The 20,450-nt window shown below is 42.6% G+C and overlaps 1 protein-coding gene across 1 annotated transcript in view; it reads left to right on the top strand.

The window, feature by feature from the left end:
• Positions 1–20,450, top strand: part of TPH2 (tryptophan hydroxylase 2) — a 104,830-nt gene that overhangs the window by 20,740 nt on the left and 63,640 nt on the right. Inside the window, exons 6-7 of the mRNA XM_045464679.1 lie at positions 11,761–11,957; positions 16,675–16,810. Of these exons, the coding sequence (XP_045320635.1) occupies positions 11,761–11,957; positions 16,675–16,810 (333 nt within the window). The remainder of the gene's footprint in view (positions 1–11,760; positions 11,958–16,674; positions 16,811–20,450) is intronic.

A 20,450-nucleotide genomic window follows, 5' to 3' on the forward strand; every position in this document is an offset into this window, starting at 1 on the left:
TGAGGCCTGCCCCTTGTGGGATAGATGATGGAGGGAAATAAACACAGCTGCGCTGAAGCTTGAAAAACAACTGCCAGGGATTTGTCCCTCTCTGGCTTTTTCTAGTCGCCAAACTATTTATTTCTTGATTTTTTGATTTAACAGAATTGCATCCTTTGTGATTCGTTTGCTGTGAGCATAAGTACACAGCTAAACAGAGACTCTAAAACAAAACAGCCCCAAATGGGGACTGGCATATTTGAAAAGTGCAATCACCAGCCCAGCAGGCACATTCAATTTGGGTGAGCTTGCGAATATTCTACTCCGCTCCATCAGAGAGAGAGAGAGAGAATCCTCTCATTCAGCATGGACTGGCGATGATTCTAACCTCCTCTTCTCACCAAAGCAGAGGAGGGCTATTTTGCCACCCTCCTCTTCCCCCACCCACAGCCCCACATGTCAACACAACTTTCTGGGACTGAAATGCCAAGGCCTCGAAGATGTTGAATAGATACATAGTATGGAATGGATGTGACTTCCAGGCCAGCATCTCACTTCTTGGGAGGTCTTCTCTGTTTCCTCTTGCGCTACATGACTCTGCAGGAGTCCCCTAGGTTTGCAAAGAAAAGGAAGGAGGGGGACAGATCAGAGACACAGGCAGGCTCCAGACCTCCAGTAGAACTGTTTGGCGGATACTGGTAGAGCCGATGCCACCCTGCGCTTACCTCCCGCGCCCACGACTGTCCACACGGGGGTTTCCCGACCTCAGGAACCTGTGGCGACTTAGCTTTTGTTTGAGCTGGAGGATTACCGATGCTGTGTCTTTCCTAGGAGGCATTTGCAATTATTGCAACTTGCAGAAGTATAACTGGGGTGGCTCCACTTCTCCACCTTCCTAGAAATTTCAGGTGACCCTAGCATTTCTCATTTCATGGGAGAAAAGGCATGATTTATGGATCCTGCTTGGTTTCAGAATGTAGCTAAAAGGAATACATTACTAACAGGAGTTGTGAGCGCCACACTACCTATTTTTAGATAGGTGAATCTTAATTGGAAACATCACAAATAGAAGGTGGAGGAAGAATGAAAGGGAAAAGTTCTGCTTTCTTAACAGGGAAGAAAACTTAACGGTGGGGGGCGGCAAGTTTTTATCGTTAGTTCTATTTTCCTCATCAGTTTTGCTGGCAGATGGTCACCTTGATGAATTGTGGGCTTTGTTGTGATGTGGGCCCAAGCTTTAATTTTTTTTCCCTTCTCTGCCTTTTTAGGAGACGCACCTTAGAAGGCAAATATGTTTTCTCCCCTACTGAGCTAATTGTATCCCATTCCATTATCCTCCATTGATTTGCTTTCCCAGGTTTTGAATGAAACTGAGATATATGTGGCTGTTTGGGTACTTTGTGACTCCTGCATAAACACCAGTTGTTGATGCTTTAATTTCTCTGAAATGGAGCGGTAAATTGAAAAGTAGAACAAAACCAAATATTTGTTGTGCGGGGGTCATTTCCCAGATGACTGGGATGGTTTCTGAGGAAGGTCACATTAGGATTTTCAAGAGTGCTTCTTCTGGAGAATCTAAATATCTTTCTCTGCTCAGGAGGCCACGCCTCTTTTTCTTTTTCTTTTTTTTTTTTTTCTATCTATGTAGCAACTTCCATCTGACATAGATGATATTATACACAGGTTGAAAACAAGAGCAGAAGAATTAAATGATTGGGTTTTTAAAAAGTTATTCACTCTACAGAAGTCTCGGCATATTTGAAATGCATAGTTCTTGGAAGTATTTAAAAGATGTCAGGCTTTATGGAAGAATCATTTTCATGCCAAATGTTTCTCTCTACCTGAAGTTCAGCTCAATGGCTGAAAGGAAGGGAGCCTGAGAATTGAAAGAAAGACAAAAGGGGAAATTGATTTGGAAAAGGTTTCTCCTTTTCAATTTTTGGGCTTGGCGGGTTTTTTAGATGTGCATGAATGCCTCAGTAGGATGTTGTCTGATTATAACATGGCTCCCACAGCTGGGGAAAACATTAGCACAGTATGGCCTGGTGTCACTGACAAGGACAGGAGTTGCACCAAATTCTAACTTCTTTCACAGGGAATGAGATATGAGTATTTTACTTTAAAATGATTTCCAGGAACATGAAGGATTAAAATTATTTTCCACGAGTCCTGTCTGAGAGGTGTATGGATTTATACAGAAGAGTGTTGTTTTGTCTTCAGACCTATTCCCAACCCTGCAGGGAAGTGATGAGATTTTATTCATTCCTTTTTGCCTGGAGAAAGGGATCCAACTGTACTGAGTACCTGTTAGGTGCTAGGCATTGGCTCAGGTGCTTTCCAGATGACATCATGTGATCTTCTCAGCATTGTATGGTTGTCTTATTTCCCTCAGTTTCAAGTGAGGAAACAGAAGCCAACCTCCATGCTTCCTACACATTAGGTACTTAGTACCTTGCACTGAGGTGTGTTGGTGAACTGTGGGGTCCCTAGGGCTAGCCTTCCATAATCTGAATCCCTGCTGTGCCACTTACTGGCTGTTTGATCTTGGAGAGATGACTATGTCTGTAAGCTTCAGTTTCCTCAACCATAAAATAGGGATACTAACAGCCATTTAATTACTTGAGAAGGTGAGCATTATATGACATTATCCATGTGATATGCTATTATGTTCCTGTTATTGTTACAGTTGAATGAATGGATGGATGCTATTATCAGTTTCCTTAGGGCCATGAACTGTAGGGTAACCATATTCACTCATCCACCGCTAAAAGACATCAAGGCCCAGTAATTAACAATGTGTGGTCCCTGTTGGTCATGATGCAAGATGTATGGGATTACATTTGGAGCCCTTGGAGACCCTGGGCTGGGTCTCCTCATTCCAGTGTGCCCTGAGATTTTGTCTGCTATTGAATTGCAGCTCTTTTCTGGATTGTATTCTCTGAGTTCCACTTCCTTCTGTATGTTGAACAGGCACGCATCGATGGATGTTAGACCCATTGTTGTTGCTCTTTGTATTTAATATCAGGATAGTTTTGGTGGAAGAAAATCACTCCTCTAGAATGTGAAGAGGGCTTTCTGCAAGGCGAGAAAATGGTGGGAAGCCCTATCCTGGGGTGCATAGGACAAATAAAAACAAATAATTTCCAGGAGTTAAATTTTCACTCTCCCTGAGGCTCCCTAGGTGTAATAGTTTATTTTCATTATGCTCTTGTAAAGGCAGCACCAATATTAACAATGTGAACAAAACAAACTAACGTTTTTGTTTGCCACCATCTGAAAGTTCCTTAGGGCCCATAGACTCATTTGCAAGAATTCATGTGCGCAAAACTCATTTGCAAAAGCAAATAAAATATGTGATCACAAATGCTCTTTACCTGACTGGCCTAGGGGACTAGCTGAAAATGAGTTTGTGCCTTTACGTTTACTCTATGGCGTAGCGTAGCCATCTCGGGCTGCCCGTCTCCTTACCAAATGAACTCTCATCAAGCCACTTTATTTATGTCAGACAACTCGAATGGCTTGAAATCCTGATATAACACAGATGGTTGGTATGTCACTGTACTGATTTGTGACTTTCCTTTTAGAAAAATAGCATTCAATCATCATGCTCTGTGTCTTTGAAAATATCTTTGAAAGTTCATTCCTTAAGATGTCCAGCAAAGGAAACATCCCTGTGTTCAGCTAAGTTTGGCTTTTATGTCCCTTTGGGTTTGTAGATGAAAATTTAGGCTACAAGTAGGATAGGTGACAATGCCTGGGAAGCCGGAGTTAAGAAAATTAGAAAAAAGAAACTCTTACACATAAAGTATGTCGTACATAGGGATAATTGGAAGCTACCAGAAAACGTACTAAAATCTCAAGGTCTTTGGACTTACTTTTTTGATAGCAATGACAATATGAGGCAGGGGGTTGCCTGGGTGGCTCAGTTGGTTAAGCGTCCGACTCTTCATTTCAGCTCAGGTTATGATCTCACGGTTCGTGAGATGGAGTCCGTGTGGGGCTCTGCGCTGACAGTGTAGATAGAGTAAGACAAATACATATCTGCCAGACTTTGTGGTACATACCTATAATTTTTCTCCACCCTTAAATTTGTGGTTTGCTTTAGTCTGATTGATTGATTTACTTATTCAACAAATAACATTTGTTGAACACCTGTATATTCCAGGCTCTTCTCTGGGTGACAGGGATACAAAAATGAACGAAGCAAACAAAAATCCCTGCCTTCAAGGAGCGTACATTGTAATGGGGGAGTAGACTTAGTCGAGTATTATATTTGGATACGTTACTTCCCCCACCCCACCCCCCTGGTATTGCTGACAGTATTTCATCATAAAGTTATTGAGTGTCCTTTATGGTCTGAATTCTGAAGTGTAATTTTATCAAATGCAGGAGCCTTAGACGTTTTTCCCTTGGCTTTTGGAAATCAGAAAAAATGGCATTTGCTTTTTGGTTAAATTTTAATGGAATCCATCCACTTCTTAGGATTTTGTTTGTTCTGGTTTGTGGCAACATTTTTTCCAGTCCCGGAAGCATAAGCCATCTTCCTGTTGAACAATTGTGGACCTTTACAACTCTAGTCTGGGGACACCTGGTTGCAGGTGCTACTGTTTGATGAAGGTGGTACCAACTGGCACAGAACTGGATGACATTATGGTCACCAGTTACACCAGAATCAGAAGCGACTGACTCACACCTCAGTTGTATGAAGTGTAACATTCTTGGTAACAATTGATAGTAAATTTTGTGAATGATGAATGTTTCTTTTAAAAAAAATTCCATTGGATCAAGATAAAGATTAGTCTTATAAGTTAGAATAATGTCAGGCTTACTCTTCTACGTTCTTCTATGTTTTCTTGGATGGGAAGGAAAGAGGATGGATTACAGAAGCTCCCTGAAAGTTATGCAGAATTCAGGGTATGCGGCACATTGCTCGTTGAGGAGGGCAGCATGTGGGTGCATCATAAGTCAAGAAGGAGCAGAGACAGAGACTTCCTGCCTTTATGTTTCCATACTCTTCCTCCAAAGGCCTGGTTCAAACCCTTAGCGGAGCTGCTAATTGCTAATGAGTTGCAAAGTTGATGGATTTTTACATTTCATCTCTTCTCATTTCCCTTCTGCAAACTCCCAGGTGGAAGTGTCAATCAAGAGAACTGCCTAAGGTGAGGAAGGGAGAAAAGATGAGATAGAGAGGAGAGGGATAGTCTATTCCAGGCAGATAAACAGCTGTTGAATAAGTGAGGCATCTCCTGGCCCGAGGAGCATGTTATGAAAGCAAATAGAAAATGAGTTCATTCCTGTTTCTATCAGATTCCCCCGTCCCTTTAACCAATTCTCTGTTTACCTTCTGCTCTGCTTGGTTCTTGCCACCGAGGAGATCCAACTGTTTTCAAAGAGCACAATCTGCCTTGTGTTTCAGCCAATGTTGCCATCTTGATGTAAATACTATCAGTTGCAGCCTGTTACATCTTCCTCCCCTGAATAAGGGAATTGCTTCCGGACTCTGGAATTCCTCTAAAGATAACATAACATAAGCAAAGAGAGTGCATCTCACATTTGGAATCCCACCAGCAAGGACTCCAGGAGGCAGCCAGGATGTACCCTGGAATCAAGTATTTTCCAATCCCCCACATTAAAAAAAAATGTATAAGAAAAATGTCTTGTGGTTGGACCTGCTGGAGCAGAAGATCAAAGAAATAGTTACATAAAACAAGAGGCATTGTTGCCTTATTCATCTGGCTATTGAAAGAACTCCCATAATTTCAGCCTCCGGGCGGTATGTGTATGTCCCTGGCTTTCAGTAGCAAAAATGTATTTGCTAAACAACTTTAACAAGCTCGGGACTTGCCTACAATGACTATAAATGTACCTGTCCCCAGTTATGTTTGTCTCTGTACTTTCCACTTTCTTCTCTCTGTGGGGACAAGGCAGGTTTTTCAGAATCATCCCCACCTTTAGGAAGCGTGGCATTTAAACTTATAGGCAGAAAGATGCCTCCCACAGCCTTCAATATTTACAAAGGAGGTTCCTAGTCATCTCTGAGTAACATATTGCACCAGGGTTTTCTTTTTTCCCATCATCAAGCCTCAAATCTACGGTGACCACTGTAGTCCTTTCCCTGGTATTGTCTTCACCGAGCACTGGTTCCCTATTGTGTTTATAAAGCCTTAATTTACCATCTTTCATAAGGGAACGGAATCGGCAGTGAACAGAAGCTACCGAAAGTTGGATCTATTTTTCTCCAGTAATTTAGGAATCTGTGAATAATCATTTTGGCGGTTATTGAGAATTGTGGAATCCCAACTAATTCCATATACATGGAGGAGACTCCCTAAAGATCTAATTATAATATTTACACGTCATTAGTTTGTTGAGAAGTCTCATCTTGTTGGGGTTTATACCAACGGTAAAATGGTTTTATTTTCCCCACTCACTGCTTTCAACTGTGTTGTGTTGAATTCTACTTTCCTGCTGGGAAGCAAGTTCCTTAGCAACATCTAATTTGCTGTCATTTTCAATTATTAGTACAGTCTCATTTGGGTATTTAAAGCCTAGTCCCATTCATTTAAAAAAAGATTAATCTCAAACTTGATTCAAAGTGTATCCTCCTTCCCCCTCTGTTATTTGGAGTGAATGTGTCTGTGTGTAAATGTGCGTGTGCTGGTTCTGAGACACCTTTTCTTCTCTCTTCAAAGACTTCGTTCCTCTACAGTTAGAAGCTAAAAGGAGGGAGGGAGGTGGCTGAGAACTTTTTACAGGATTGTTAGAACCAGGATTACCCGGGTCTAGACAGATCCTTTCTGCTGGGGTGGTCTCTGTTGATATGGTCTCTGCAGAGCGTGATGTATAGTTTCTTGGGGCTGCACGCTTCCCCCCACCTCCATCCTTACAGACATGTGCCCTGCATCCCCTTGGCCTTGTCAGTGGCCACACCACCAATCCCTTCTCCAGGTTGTGTGCACCAGAGCTTGGAAATGAACCCCTCACAAAGCAGGAGTGTTGGGAGCCACTTCTGCCTCCTGAGGGCTGAGCAGAATTAGAGGGGGTGAGGCCTCTGCATTTTCCTCCCAGGCACATCACATTGGATTCCACCAATATCTCTAGATTTTGCTGGGCATCTGGCTCCACGTTCCTGTGAACTTCCAATTTCAGAGGACACATGTCAAAGGGCCCCTCTTCTTTCCCATAGAGCACTCTACTCCTAGCTTCCAGATACCCTCCTGTCCTCTGCTGCTCCACTGGTGGCCACACCGGGGGGGGGGGGGTCCCATGGTCGTGCTGCTCTGCCAGGGTCCAGCTGGGAAATGAGATGCCAGGCCCCACTTCTTTGGGAGGTCCCTCTAAATGTTTGACATGTATGCACACAGCCTACCCTCCTCACTTGGGTAAGGGGAAAGAACCTGCCTTTTCCTCAAAGGCTGGCCTTCCCCACAATCCTGCACATCTCTTATATCCTGTTAGACTGGTGGGTGAGGTTTGGGGGTGAAGCGGGAAGGATGGTATAACTTTTTTTTTTAAGATTTTGTTTTGAAGTAATCTCTACACTCAACGTGGGGCTCGAACTCACAGCCCCGAGATCAAGAGTTGCGTGTTCTATCCAGCCAGCCAGGCAGCCAGGCACCCCTGAGAGAACTTTTTTTAGCAGTAGGACCATTTCTGCTGCCTTTTAATAAGCCCTGCAAGGGGCTGGCCAGCTCCAGCTGCTAGGGGCTTTCTCTAGAATGTGAAGTACTTAAGTGACTTTAGTTTTGGGCCAGAGAAGAGATTAAGGATGCTGAAATATGATACCTGTTACATATACATTAGAATGTGTACCCATAGATAGATATGAAATGATTATGGGTATGTAACATAGGCCCTAAAAAGATCAGAACACCCTCCTGTCATCCTTTTCATATATAATTCACACACAAAAATACATTAATCCATGACAAGGGCAAAGAAGGGCAAGGCATTCTGTTTTCCCCATGACTACAGTTTTAATTTTTCCTAATGTCAAATTTCAAAGTTTTAAAAACATATATGCTTTCCTAGTGCTCTAAGCAGTATCTCCAGTCATACTGAAAGGGTTAAATAAGTGAATAAATACGGACATACTTTACGTGATCTATAAAAAAATGAAGGACCATTATTACATATGATTGTATAGTAGCTTTTCTATATATAAATATACATACCTATAAGTCTTATTTCAGTTTGGTACATGAAAACAAATTGGTGTCTGGAATAAATTTTTTATTTCATTGGTGTATACCAATTAATTAAGACTACAGACAATCTTGAGCCAGACTGACTGGGTTTTAAGCCTGGCTCCATGATTTTAGGACAAATAGCCTAATCTCTCTGAGCCTCAATTTCCTCATCTGTAAATGGGGATAATAATAGTGTCTACCACACAGAGTTGTTGTGAGACTGAAGTGGACTAATTAATAAAAAAATCACTTAACCTTAAAAAAGTGTCTGGCCCATAGTGAGCCCTCAAGGATGGGGTTTAATTATATACTCTTATTAACTACAGAGAAAAATAGGAAATTTCTTGTTTTTGCTTGGATATTGGTATCTTGAATATTAATGATAGAAATTAAATGGATCAAATTAGGATTTGCTTTGTGATGCTGGTGGCTTTTAAACATTTACCTAGAGGGGCATCTGGGTGGCTCAGCCAGTGAAGCATCCGACTTCAGCTCAGGTCATGATCTCATGGTCTGTGAGTTCAAGCCCCATGCTAGACTCTGTGCTGACAGCTCAGAGCCTAAACCCTGCTTCAGATTCTGTGTCTCCCTCTCTCTCTGCCCCTCCCCCGCTCACACTCTGTCTCTATCAAAAATGAATAAACGTCAGAAATTTTTTTAAACATTTACCTAGTTACCTGGTGGGGGGGGGGTAGGGACTACAGTGGAATGAGCTGTCTCAATACGATCAGGGTCAGCCTTACCTGCCATTGGGGTAGCAGCCATACAGGCAGCCGAGAACTCAGGGAGTAGGCTAATTAGCCACCCAGGCAGGACAGACAGGGGACACAAATGAAAATGTACAAGACTCTCCATATACCCAAGACTGACCCTGGAGATTCGTTACTCAGTAACAGATCTGTAAAACTCTTTGTTCCCATTCTCCCTCACACTTGCTTTCCTTCTGCTGTTTGCTGTGGGCTACATTCAGCTCCCCTTTGAAACGTTTGCAGATTAGTATCGAAGGGAAAAGTTTGACCTAACGATTCTTTTCAAATGGCTTCTCAATATTTCATTTATTGTTTCAGCCTCATTGCTTTCCTAACTTCTGATTGTGCACAGCTCTTATTAGTTTTATTGGCTTACCTGACTCAAATAGATTTCGTTGAATTTTCTGGAACCAGAGGCAGACCGTTTGTATATTTATTTCATCACATCCTTTCTATTTTTACCTTTCCATTTCAAGCTTTCATTCTAAACTTATCATAGATGCTAAGTCTTAGCAGTCTTGATCTTCTCTGCAAATATTTGCCAGGTTGTAATTTTTTATTTGTTATCAACAGCCAAATTTAAACAAGGCTAATCTTGTTCTAATTTGGTTTGCATAAGCCCCAGTCTTGGTACTTAGAGAAAGCAAATGCTAATTTCTAGTTCTTTCTTACGTGTGTTTTCCCTCATGTACTGCAGTTAATATTTTTTTAAATAAAAATTATTTGGGGCAGTAGGAACCACATTGGGACCTAACATTTAAACAGAAAGCATTTTGGCAGGAATGCACTGAAGTATACAGAATGGTTGCTGGATCTGTTTGTTAGCCTGATCTTGTAATTGTCTCCTTCCCTTTTTTTGCTTCCTCAGGGGGTACTCCTGGTGGTCCCAGCTTGTTGAAGGCGCCCTGCAGCTGCTGCAACCCTGAGTGGCAATTCGCTGCCTGGTTGGGTTCCTGTGGTGGCTGCCTGCAGCAGGCTGGGTTATGTAGATGGCAGCGGTAGAATTCCTAGTTTGATGTGTATGTATTTGGACTTCCATATGTTGTGTGCATATATGTGCTGACTGCAGGGCCAGAACTTCTGACTGAGTGGCCAAGGTGGGCAGTGGGAGGGGGGCGGGGAGGGAGGGGTGCTGCAGGTGGCTGTTGAGTATGTCATGAGAGGTTTTCTCAAACCCTAATTCACGTTTAAAATAGGTATCTTAATCAGAGGCTAAATTTGGATTCTGGTCTGTCAAACAGTAGCTTTGTAAAGGCACATTTCCATACTCCCCTCCTTCTACTGGTCCCAGGCTGCCTCAGGAGCTCTGTTTCCTGCTCATGGCTACTGGCTACTGTTAGAACAGCAATTCCCCCTTACCCTTCTGTCCGGGAACTCACAAATCCTCCCTGGGACAAGGCTTAGCCTCCTCCAGGAAGCTCTCGGTGCCCGTTCCAGTCCTGAGTCACCTCTTGGTATTCTAATCCAGGCATCAGCACTACTGCTTGTAGGTCAACTCCAGCCAGCTGTCTGGTCTTGTAATGAAAGTTTGATTAGGATTCAACTATGTTCATTTGTTTACATATTGTCTCTGGCTGTCTTTGAGATACAATGGCAGACTTGAACAGTTCTGACAGAGACCGTATGGCACACAAGTTTAAAATATTTATTTCATATGAGGCGCCTGGGTGACTCAGTCAGTTGAGCGTCTGACTTAGGCTCAGGTCATGATCTCATAGATCATGAGTTCAAGCCACACATTAGGCTCTGGGCAGACAGCTCAGAGACAGGAACTTACTTTGGATTCGGTGTCTCCCTCTCTTTCTGCCTCTCCCCTGCTCATGCTCTGGCTGTTTGTCTCTTTCTCTTTCTCTCAAAAATAAATAATAACCATTAAAAAAAATATTTACTTTGTGGACTTTTGCAGAAGAAGTTTGCTGACCCCCTCTACTAAAGTGAGAAAGCTTAACGTATGAACCTACCGACATGACGTGTAATGAATGGCCCTCTTGGGAAGTTTGTAAAACTCTCACTTTAGAATTTAGTATAGTTTTTTTTTTTTTTTAAGATTTTATTTTTAAGGAATCTCCACACCCAGTGTAGGGTTCAAAATCACAACTCCAAGACCAAGAGTCACATGCTCTACTGACTGAGCCAGCCAGACACCCCAAGAATTCAGTATAGTTTTTTTTTTTTTTTTTTTTTTTTTTTTTTAGCATTTCCCAGACGTTTTATTCACTAAACAAAACAATCTCAAAATTACACTCAGAGATTAGGGTGATTTTCCCACAAGGGAAAGAGAACCCACAGGCAATTTCATTTTCTAGAGAAAACATCCATTTATTGCCACTGTTAGGTGATTGCAGGAAAGGTTTCCAGAGCACAGCTTTGTACCTAAATCAGTTTCTCCCAACGCAGAACTCTTACTAGTTATTGATCTCAGTGTAAGAACATATATCCTATCCAGTTTCCATAAGGATGTGTGAAGATATAACTTAATCAAATCATTTATATAGGAGTCCAAATACACAGATTTACAAGGTTAGAATTTACTTAAAAAAATAATTCTTGGGGCATTTGGGTAGCTCAGTCGGTTAGGTGTCTGACTTCGGCTCAGGTCATGATCTTACAGCTCATGAGTTCAAGCCCTGCATTGGGCTCTATGCTGATAGCTCAGAGCCTGGAGCCTGCTTCGGATTCTGTGTCTCCCTCTCTCTTTGCCCCTCCCCTGCTCATGCTCTATCTCTGTCTCTCAAAAATAAATAAATGTTAAAAAAAAAAAAAATAATGGTAGGTATGAAGTGAGAATACATTTAACTCAGTCACAGAGCTAGATTCATTCTTCGGTCTTCTCTCTTGCCCAGTGGCCAGCCCATTCCCAGGGTGGAGTACACGGAGGAAGAAACAAAAACATGGGGCGTTGTGTTCCGAGAGCTCTCCAAACTGTATCCCACTCATGCTTGCCGGGAGTATTTGAAAAACTTCCCTCTGCTGACTAAACACTGTGGCTACCGGGAGGACAATGTGCCTCAACTTGAAGATGTGTCCGTGTTTCTCAAAGGTAAGACTTCACACAGGCTGTCTCTTCTCTTCCCAGCCAACATCCTTGTTTGTCCTCCAAGGACACACATTGCAGCAATGGCCCTTTTTACAAAAAAGGACAAACTCCCTTTGATTTAAAAAGGAGAGCACGGGGGCGCCTGGGTGGCTCAGTCGGCTAAGCGGCCGACTTCGGCTCAGGTCATGATCTCGCGGTCCGTGAGTTCGAGCCCTACGTCGGGCTCTGTGCTGACAGCTCAGAGCCTGGAGCCTGTTTCCGATTCTGTGTCTCCCTCTCTCTGACCCTCCCCCGTTCATGCTCTGTCTCTCTTTGTCTCAAAAATAAATAAACGTTGAAAAAAAAAAATTAAAAAAAAAAAAAAAAAAAAGGAGAGCACGGAAGCAGTGATACCTGGGACCACCTGTGGAAAGCAGAGCAGGGACCATGGGCAGGGAGAGGGACTCAGCTGTTTATGCCACTCAGGGGCGCGGTGGGCTCTCTCATGGTTGGCTGTTTATGTGGTAAACCCCAAAGGATGTTTGCAAGTTCAGCTTTGAGATTTTCTAATCCAGGAACTACTCTGTGGGGCTACGTAGGGATAGATCGGCCTCAAAGGTGACATTTTATTTGCTTTGTTAAAAATTATGTACTGCATAGAGAAATATCATGGGTGATCTTGAACACTAGTGACTTTCCTTTGGGGGAAACCAGTCAATTAATCAAAGCAATTTTTGTATGAATAAATTATGTGCCAGGGACCATAGTCATGGCAGATATGGGAAGGAACAAGATGAGGTACAGTGATACCTCAAATTCATGTCCTCTGCGTGGTCGCTCTCCTCCCTGGCCCTCCTGGGACAGCAACTGGGAGAGTTTCTGGGCGTGGCCAATGGGGGTGGGGTTTCATGTGGCTGCACTCCGTCCTCTGAGCTTCACTGGGGTTGAGTCTCTGGGTTCTCTGTTCTTTCCTCTCCCCCTCTTCCTGTTTCCATGGCAGCAGTGGTAAAAGCAGAAGCCTTGTTGCCCTCCTCCTCTCCTGGGACTCACTTCCTTGCCTGCCTACCCTTTCTATCGGTGATACTTTATTATTTTTAAAAATTTTTTTAATGTTTATTTATTTTTGAGAGAGAGAGAGACAGAGTGAGAGGCAGAGGGGCAGAGAGAGTAGGAGTCACAGAATCCGAAGCAGGCTCCAGGCTCTGAGCTGTCAGCACATAGCCTGACGCGGGGCTTGAACTCACGGAGTGTGAGATCATAACCTGAGCTGAAGTTGGACGCTTAACCGACTAAGCCAACCAGGCACCCCTATCGGTGATACTTTATTCTCTAGACTCACTAGGCCCACTTCTAAGGACCCCTCCCCTGACTTCCTACCCACCCTCCCAGCTGTGTAAATGGTCTTGGTTACTCGTTTCCTATCATTGCTGTAACACGTCACCGCAGATATAGTGACTGCATTACTTCACAGTGATGGAGGTGAGAAGTCTAAAATCAAGGTCTTGGCAGGGCTGCATTCTTTCTGGAGGCTTCTATTTCCTTGCCTTTTCAGCTTCTCGAGTCCACCTGCATTCCTTGGCCCCTGGCCTTTTCCTTACACCGTTCCAACTTCTTGCTTCCTTTGTCACATCTCCTTCTCTAACTCTGACCCTCCTCTGTCCTTCTTGTAAGGACCCTTGTTATTATATCAGACCCACCTGAGTCATCCAGGATAATCTCCCCATCTGAAAATTCTTAACCTAATCACCCCTGCAAAGTCCATTTTGCCGCATATTTGCAGGTTCAGAACATTAGGGCATGTGGACATCTTTGGAGGGCTATTATTTAGTTTACCGCAGTCTCCAGGTATTGCCATGTCTAGCTTTGGCACCATCATGAACCTGCTCTTTTCTTTCCATCCCACTGTCACCACCCAAATTGAGGTCCCTATTTTACAGACTTGATGTCTGTATCTTCTCCCCTCTACCCTCTTGTCCACTGCTTCCAGATGAAGCTTCCTAAGGCATTACTTCCTTCCTGGCATCTCTGCTCAGAAGCTATCAGTGGCTCCCCTTTGATGTTACTGGGGCTGGATTTTTTTTCCTGTGAAGGCCCAGATAGTAAATATTTTAGTTTTTGTTGGCCAAGAGGCAAAATTGAGGCCATTATGTAGGTACTTAGATAACCTTTTAAATGTGAAAATTATTCTTAGCTCATGGGGTATAGAAAAACAAGCTGGATTTGGACTATAGGCCATGCTGTGCTGATCTCTGGTTTATATAATCAAGTTCTGAACGTCTCGGCCTCAATTCAAGGCCCCCGACCCAGCTTGCCAAGATTGTCTCCTGTGACAACCATGCTGCACACACCCTCTGTTCTACCTGTGGGCTCTCCATACCCTTGCTCACGTTCTGTCTCTTGCTAGAAAACCCATTCCTCCTCCACCTATCAAATTCTACCTATTCTTCAAGACTCAGAGCAAGTCCTGCCACCTCTATGAACCCTGAGCATAACAGTCACCATGACCTTTCCCTCTCGGATTTCTTTGTAGATCATGTGTGTATCGGGAGAGACAGGCCTGGTCTGAGAGCAGGTACCCTGAGAACCACACCTAGTGCAATGGGAGAGCCCCATGTGTGAACACCACCCATGATATTGGGTACTAAGAGAGACTGAGAACCACTAATCAGTATCACTTAATTAGTGCCTAATTACATAATGTCTTAGGCTGTTGTTTAACTGGATTATATTCTCCCTAACGGCCTTGCCTCTGGCATGTCCCTCTTTGTTTCCCACAGAGTTATGTGCGTATTATAGATTTACCATGGGCTTGATTGCTCATCTACGGGAATTGCTTTTTACCATGTTGTTTCTCAGACTCCAGTAATTAGAATACCATCCCATAATTTTTGCCACATCTGTCTCCCAACTTAATATTTTGATGAGAGGCCGTGTGGTATAGCACAGAATCTGGCTGCAGAATTCCTGGGCTAAGTTCTTGGCTGGGTAACCTCAATGAGTTATCCTAACCTCTCTGTGCCTCAGTTTCTTCTCTGGAAATGGAGATCACAATTTTAATCTACCTCGCAAGGTGGCTGGGAAAGGAAATAACCACTATACCTAGAAGCCCTATAGTTATTTCCTGATATACGTTAAGCACAGCAGAGTCTTAGTTATTATTGCTCTTGTTCTTGCTGTTATTTTCATGACCCTTACCAACCCGACACTGGGAGCTCAGTCTGCACCATTCATTGGCACCTAGCAAGCATAATGTAAATGTATGTGGTATTTGTCTGTTAACTGACTCACTTTTAAATACCTAATTTATTTAAAATTATTTTTAATGTTTATTTTAGAGAGAGACATAGACAGAATGCGAATGGGTTGGGCAGAGAGAGAGGGAGGCACAGAATCCGAAGCAGGCTCCAGGCTCTGAGCTGTCAGCACAGGGCCTGACGCGGGGCTCAAACTCACGAGCTGTGAGGTCATGACCTGAGCCGAAGTCGGATGCTCAACTGACTGAGCCACCCAGGCGCCCCCATAAATACCTAATTTATTTAAAAAGGAAACTTTATAAGCAATGATATCCACAAATTCAAAGTTCTTGATGATATGTTAGTCACATATTTTTTAAAAATTATATAAAAAATAAGATACATAACTATTCAAAAAAGGACCAATCCTCTGTGCACCCCCACACAGGTCCTACATGTGGGATACACCGGTTTCATTGCATAGAAAAGAAGAAGAAGAAAATAGACTTAAGTTTTTGATATTCTCTAGGGAAAAATCCAAAGGAAAAGCTTTTGGAATGAACATATTATTGTTAGAATTATGGGTCTGAGGAGGCCTGAGAACAGGAATATTTTCATGTAGATACCAGAAATCCCAGGATGAACTTGTTTTATAAGCTTAATTGGTTCTTGCCTTTTAAAACCATTCTAGACATTCTGAGACACTCTCCTAATGAGATGAGGTTTTCAGAATGGGAGGCTTTACAAAGCTGGTGTCAGAGATAAGAGTAGTTCTCCCGTTGTAAATTTCCTGGGCCTTCATGAAAAGCAAGCATTAGGTAGTGCTTAAACTGAGAACACTGATGACCCACGGCCTAATTGAGTTAGCAGGATAGGGCAGTTTCATAGATTGCATTGTATTCCACTTATTTTGTTTCCTCTTACCATAAACCAATAGACATGTAGAGCTTTAGTGTATCTCTTCAAATTACAGAAATTAATATGATTGTTTTCATAATATCATAGAAAACAGCAATGTGGAATGAAGGAGTTAGGTGGTATTGATGATAGAAAGCTGTAGTGTGAACTGATTCCACAAGGCTAGCGAAGGGGGTGCATTTACTGTGTGTTAACTGAACACATACAGGCAGAATGGATCCCCACCTGGGGGCGTGTGTCTTTTAGAAACATACCAGGTAATACGTGGTAAGCATCACTTGTCCTGTGAATTTGAGCTTTCTTATCCTAATTTAGCTTCTGAATTTAAATCTTTCAAAATTTTGTCACTTTTTCCCCCCATTTTAATAAATGCCTTGTTCCCCTGGAAACCATCATTTGGGAGTATATTTTAGTAACCAGAAACCACAAACATGATAGCTATTAACTGTATATGTCATTCAGTTGTCAAGAGTTTTAAGACCTTGCTTACTTTGTTTCTAGAACCTCCTTATAAATAATAGGACACCCTGCTTGGGCCCTCAAACCTTGTCAAGTTAATACTTAGTTGGTTCTTTCTGTTGCCATTTTAGAAAGATCAGGCTTCACGGTGAGGCCGGTGGCTGGATACCTGAGTCCGCGAGACTTTCTGGCAGGACTGGCCTACAGAGTGTTCCATTGCACTCAGTACGTCCGGCATGGCTCGGACCCCCTCTACACTCCGGAACCGTGAGTACCCACATTGGATGCCTAGGCTGGATGAAGACCACCACACTGTCAAGTGGTCAGTGCTCACTGTACTTGGAAGTGACTTAGGCCCTCTTTGATCTCCGAAGTAATCGTGTCGGTCTAGCCAGCGAGCCAAGTGCTCGTTCAAAGAACCAAATTCCTCAGCTGGGTATGTGGGATCTCCGTATCCTCACTTAGGTTTGTCTCTTTAAGGTTATCTCAACACTGAGGCTTTGGCTTTGGCCCAGCTGTTGGTGATATTGCTCCTTAACACATGTGCAATTTTTATAAAGCCATGATCCCTATGGACCATTAGGACGATGTTGCATTTAAAGGAGCAGGGCTCAAAATGCCAATAATAAGGATAATCCCAACACACCAGGTGCTACTCTCATCAACTCATTTACTCTTCACAGCAATCCCATGATGTAGATGATTATCTCCATTTTTACTGAGGGGAAGATGCAGGCACAAAGGGATAAGTCAGCGTTAACACAGCTGGGACTCACGTGTCTCTTCCCATGAGGAGGCTCTTCCATGTTAAGGAAATTCATGCACATACACCATGACAATTCTCATGACTGATTCCTTCTCCTTCAGTGTTTCACATCACCCCCAAACTCAGAACTTTTTACTATGCTCTTCCTGCTGTCTTAGTTTCTTGAACACTCCTCCAGTCCTACCTACCACCTCTAGATTCATACGGGGTTAATGATTCTTCTTTGACTCTGTCAGCTTTCTTTGAGAGAATCCACCTTTGGGGCTTTTATTCTCTCTCAGACGATGGGTGGCCAAGGGTTGGGTAAGCTGTGAACTCTCATGTGTTCATAATTTGGCCTTATCACACATGGATTGTAGTCTCCCAGTGTGAAACACTGGCCTGTTTTCTTTTTTTTTCTTTAATTTTTAAATGTTTATTTATTTTTAAGAGCGAGAGAGAGACAGAGACAGAATGCGAGCACAGCACGGGCAGAGAGAAAGGGAGACACAGAATCTGAAGCAGGCTCCAGACTAAGCTGTCAACACAGAGCCCGATGTGGGACTTGGACCCATGAGCTGTGAGATCATGACCTGAGCTGAAGTCGAATGCTTATCCAACTGAGCCATCCAGGTGCCCCCAACAGTGTCGCATTTTCTTTCTTTCTTTTTTTTTTAAATTTTATTATTTATTTTTTAATATTTATTTCCAAATTAGTTAGCATATAGTGAAACAATGATTTCAGGAGTACATTCCTTAATGCCCCTTACCCATTTAGCCCATCCTCCCTCCCACAACCCCTCCAGCAACCCTCAGTTTGTTCTCCATATTTATGAATCTTGCTGTTTTGTCCCCCTCCCTGTTTTTATATTATTTTTGTTTCCCTTCCCTTATGTTCATCTGTTTTTTCTCTTAAAGTCCTCATATGAGTGAAATCATATGATTTTTGTCTTTCTCTAATTTCACGTAGCATAATACCCTCCAGTTCCATCCATGTAGTTGCAAATGGCAAGATTTCATTCTTTTTGATTGCTGAGTAATACTCCATTGTATATATATATATACCACATCTTCTTTATCCATTCATCCATTGATGGACATTTGGGCTCTTTCCATACTTTGGCTATTGTTGATAGTGCTGCTATAAACATGGGGGTGCATGTGTCTCTTCGAAACAGCACACCTGTATCCCGTGGATAAATTCCTAGTAGTGCAATTGCTGGGTTGTAGGGTAGTTTTATTTTTATTTTTTTGAGGAACCTCCATACTGTTTCCAGAGTGGCTGCACCAGCTTGCATTGCCACCAACAATGCAAAAGAGATCCTCTTCCTCCACATCCTCACCAAATCTGTTGTTGCCTGAGTTGTTAATGTTAGCCACTCTGACTGGTGTGAGGTGGTATCTCATTGTGTGTTTTTTTTTTTTTAATTTTTTTTAACGTTTTATTTATTTTTGAGACAGGGAGAGACAGAGCATGAACAGGGGAGGGTCAGAGAGAGGGAGACACAGAATCTGAAACAGGCTCCAGGCTCTGAGCTGTCAGCACAGAGCCTGATGCGGGGCTCGAACTCACAGACCGCGAGATCATGACCTGAGCTGAAGCCGGCCGCTTAACCGACTGAGCCAGCCAGGCGCCCCTCTCATTGTGGTTTTGATTTGTATTTCCCTGATGATGAGGGATGTTGAACATTTTTTCATGTGTTGATTGGCCATCTGGATGTCTTCCTTGGAGAAGTGTCTGTTCATGTCTTTTGCCCATTTCTTCACTGGATTATTTGTTTTTTGGGTGTTGAGTTTGATAAGTTCTTTATGGATTTTGGATACTAACCCTGTATCTGATATGTCATTTGCAAATATCTTCTCCCATTCTGTCAGTTGCCTTTTAGTTTTGCTGATTGCTACCTTCGCTGTGCAGAAGCTTTTTATTTTGATGAGGTCTTAGTAGTTCATTTTTGCTTTTGTTTCCCTTGCCTCTGGAGACGTGTTGAGTAAGAAGTTGCTGCGGCCAAGATCAAAGAGGTTTTGCCTGCTTTCTCCTCGAGGGTTTTGATGGCTTCCTGTCTTACATTGAGGCCTTTTATCCATTTTGAGTTTATTTTTATGTATGGTGTAAGAAAGTGGTCCAGGTTCATTCTTCTCCATGTTGCTGTCCAGCACCACTTGCTGAAGAGACTGTCTTTATTCCACTGGATATTCTTTCCTGCTTTGTCAAAGATTAGTTGGCCATACTTTTGTGGGTCCATTTCTGGGTTCTCTGTTCTGTTCCATTGATCTGAATGTCTGTTCTTGTGCCAGTACCATACTGTCTTGATGATTACAACTTTGTAGTATAGCTTGAAGTCCGGGATTGTGATGCCTCCTGCTTTGGTTTTCTTTTTCAAGATTGCTTTGGCTATTCGGGGTCTTTTCTGGTTCCATACAAATTTTAGGATTATTTGTTCTAGCTCTGTGAAGAATGCTGGTGTTACTTTGATAGGGATTGCATTGAATATGTAGATTGCTTTGGGTAGTATCGACATTTTAACAATATTTGTTCTTCCTATCCAGGAGCATGGAATCTTTTTCCATTTTTTTGTGTCTTCTTCAATTTCTTTCATAAGCTTTCTATAGGTTTCAGTGTATAGATTTTTCAGCTCTTTGGTTAGATTTATTCCTAGGTATTTTATGGTTTTTGGTGCAATTGTAAATGGGATTGATTCCTTGATTTCTCTTTCTGTCGCTTCATTGTTGGTGTATAGGAATGCAACTGATTTCTGTGCATTGATTTTATATCCTGCAACTTTGCTGAATTCATGAATCAATTCTAGCAGTTTTTTGGTGGAATCTTTAGGGTTTTCCATATAGAGTAACATGTCATCTGTGAAGAGTGAAAGTTTGACTTCCTCCTGGCCGATTTGGATGCCTTTTATTTCTTTGTGTTGTCTGATTGCAGAGGCTAAGACTTCCAATACTATGTTGAATAACAGCGGTGAGAGTGGACATCCCTGTCTTGTTCCTGACCTTAGGGGGAAAGCTCTCAGTTTTTCCCCATTGAGGATGATATTAGTGTTGGGTTGTTCATATATGGCTTTTATGATCTCTAGGTATGCTCCTTCTATCCCGACTTTCTTGAGTGTTTTTATCAAGAAAGGATGCTGTATATTGTCAAATGCTTTCTCTGCA

Source organism: Leopardus geoffroyi, chromosome B4, assembly GCF_018350155.1.
Source record: "Leopardus geoffroyi isolate Oge1 chromosome B4, O.geoffroyi_Oge1_pat1.0, whole genome shotgun sequence".
Taxonomy (NCBI): Eukaryota; Metazoa; Chordata; class Mammalia; order Carnivora; family Felidae; genus Leopardus; species Leopardus geoffroyi.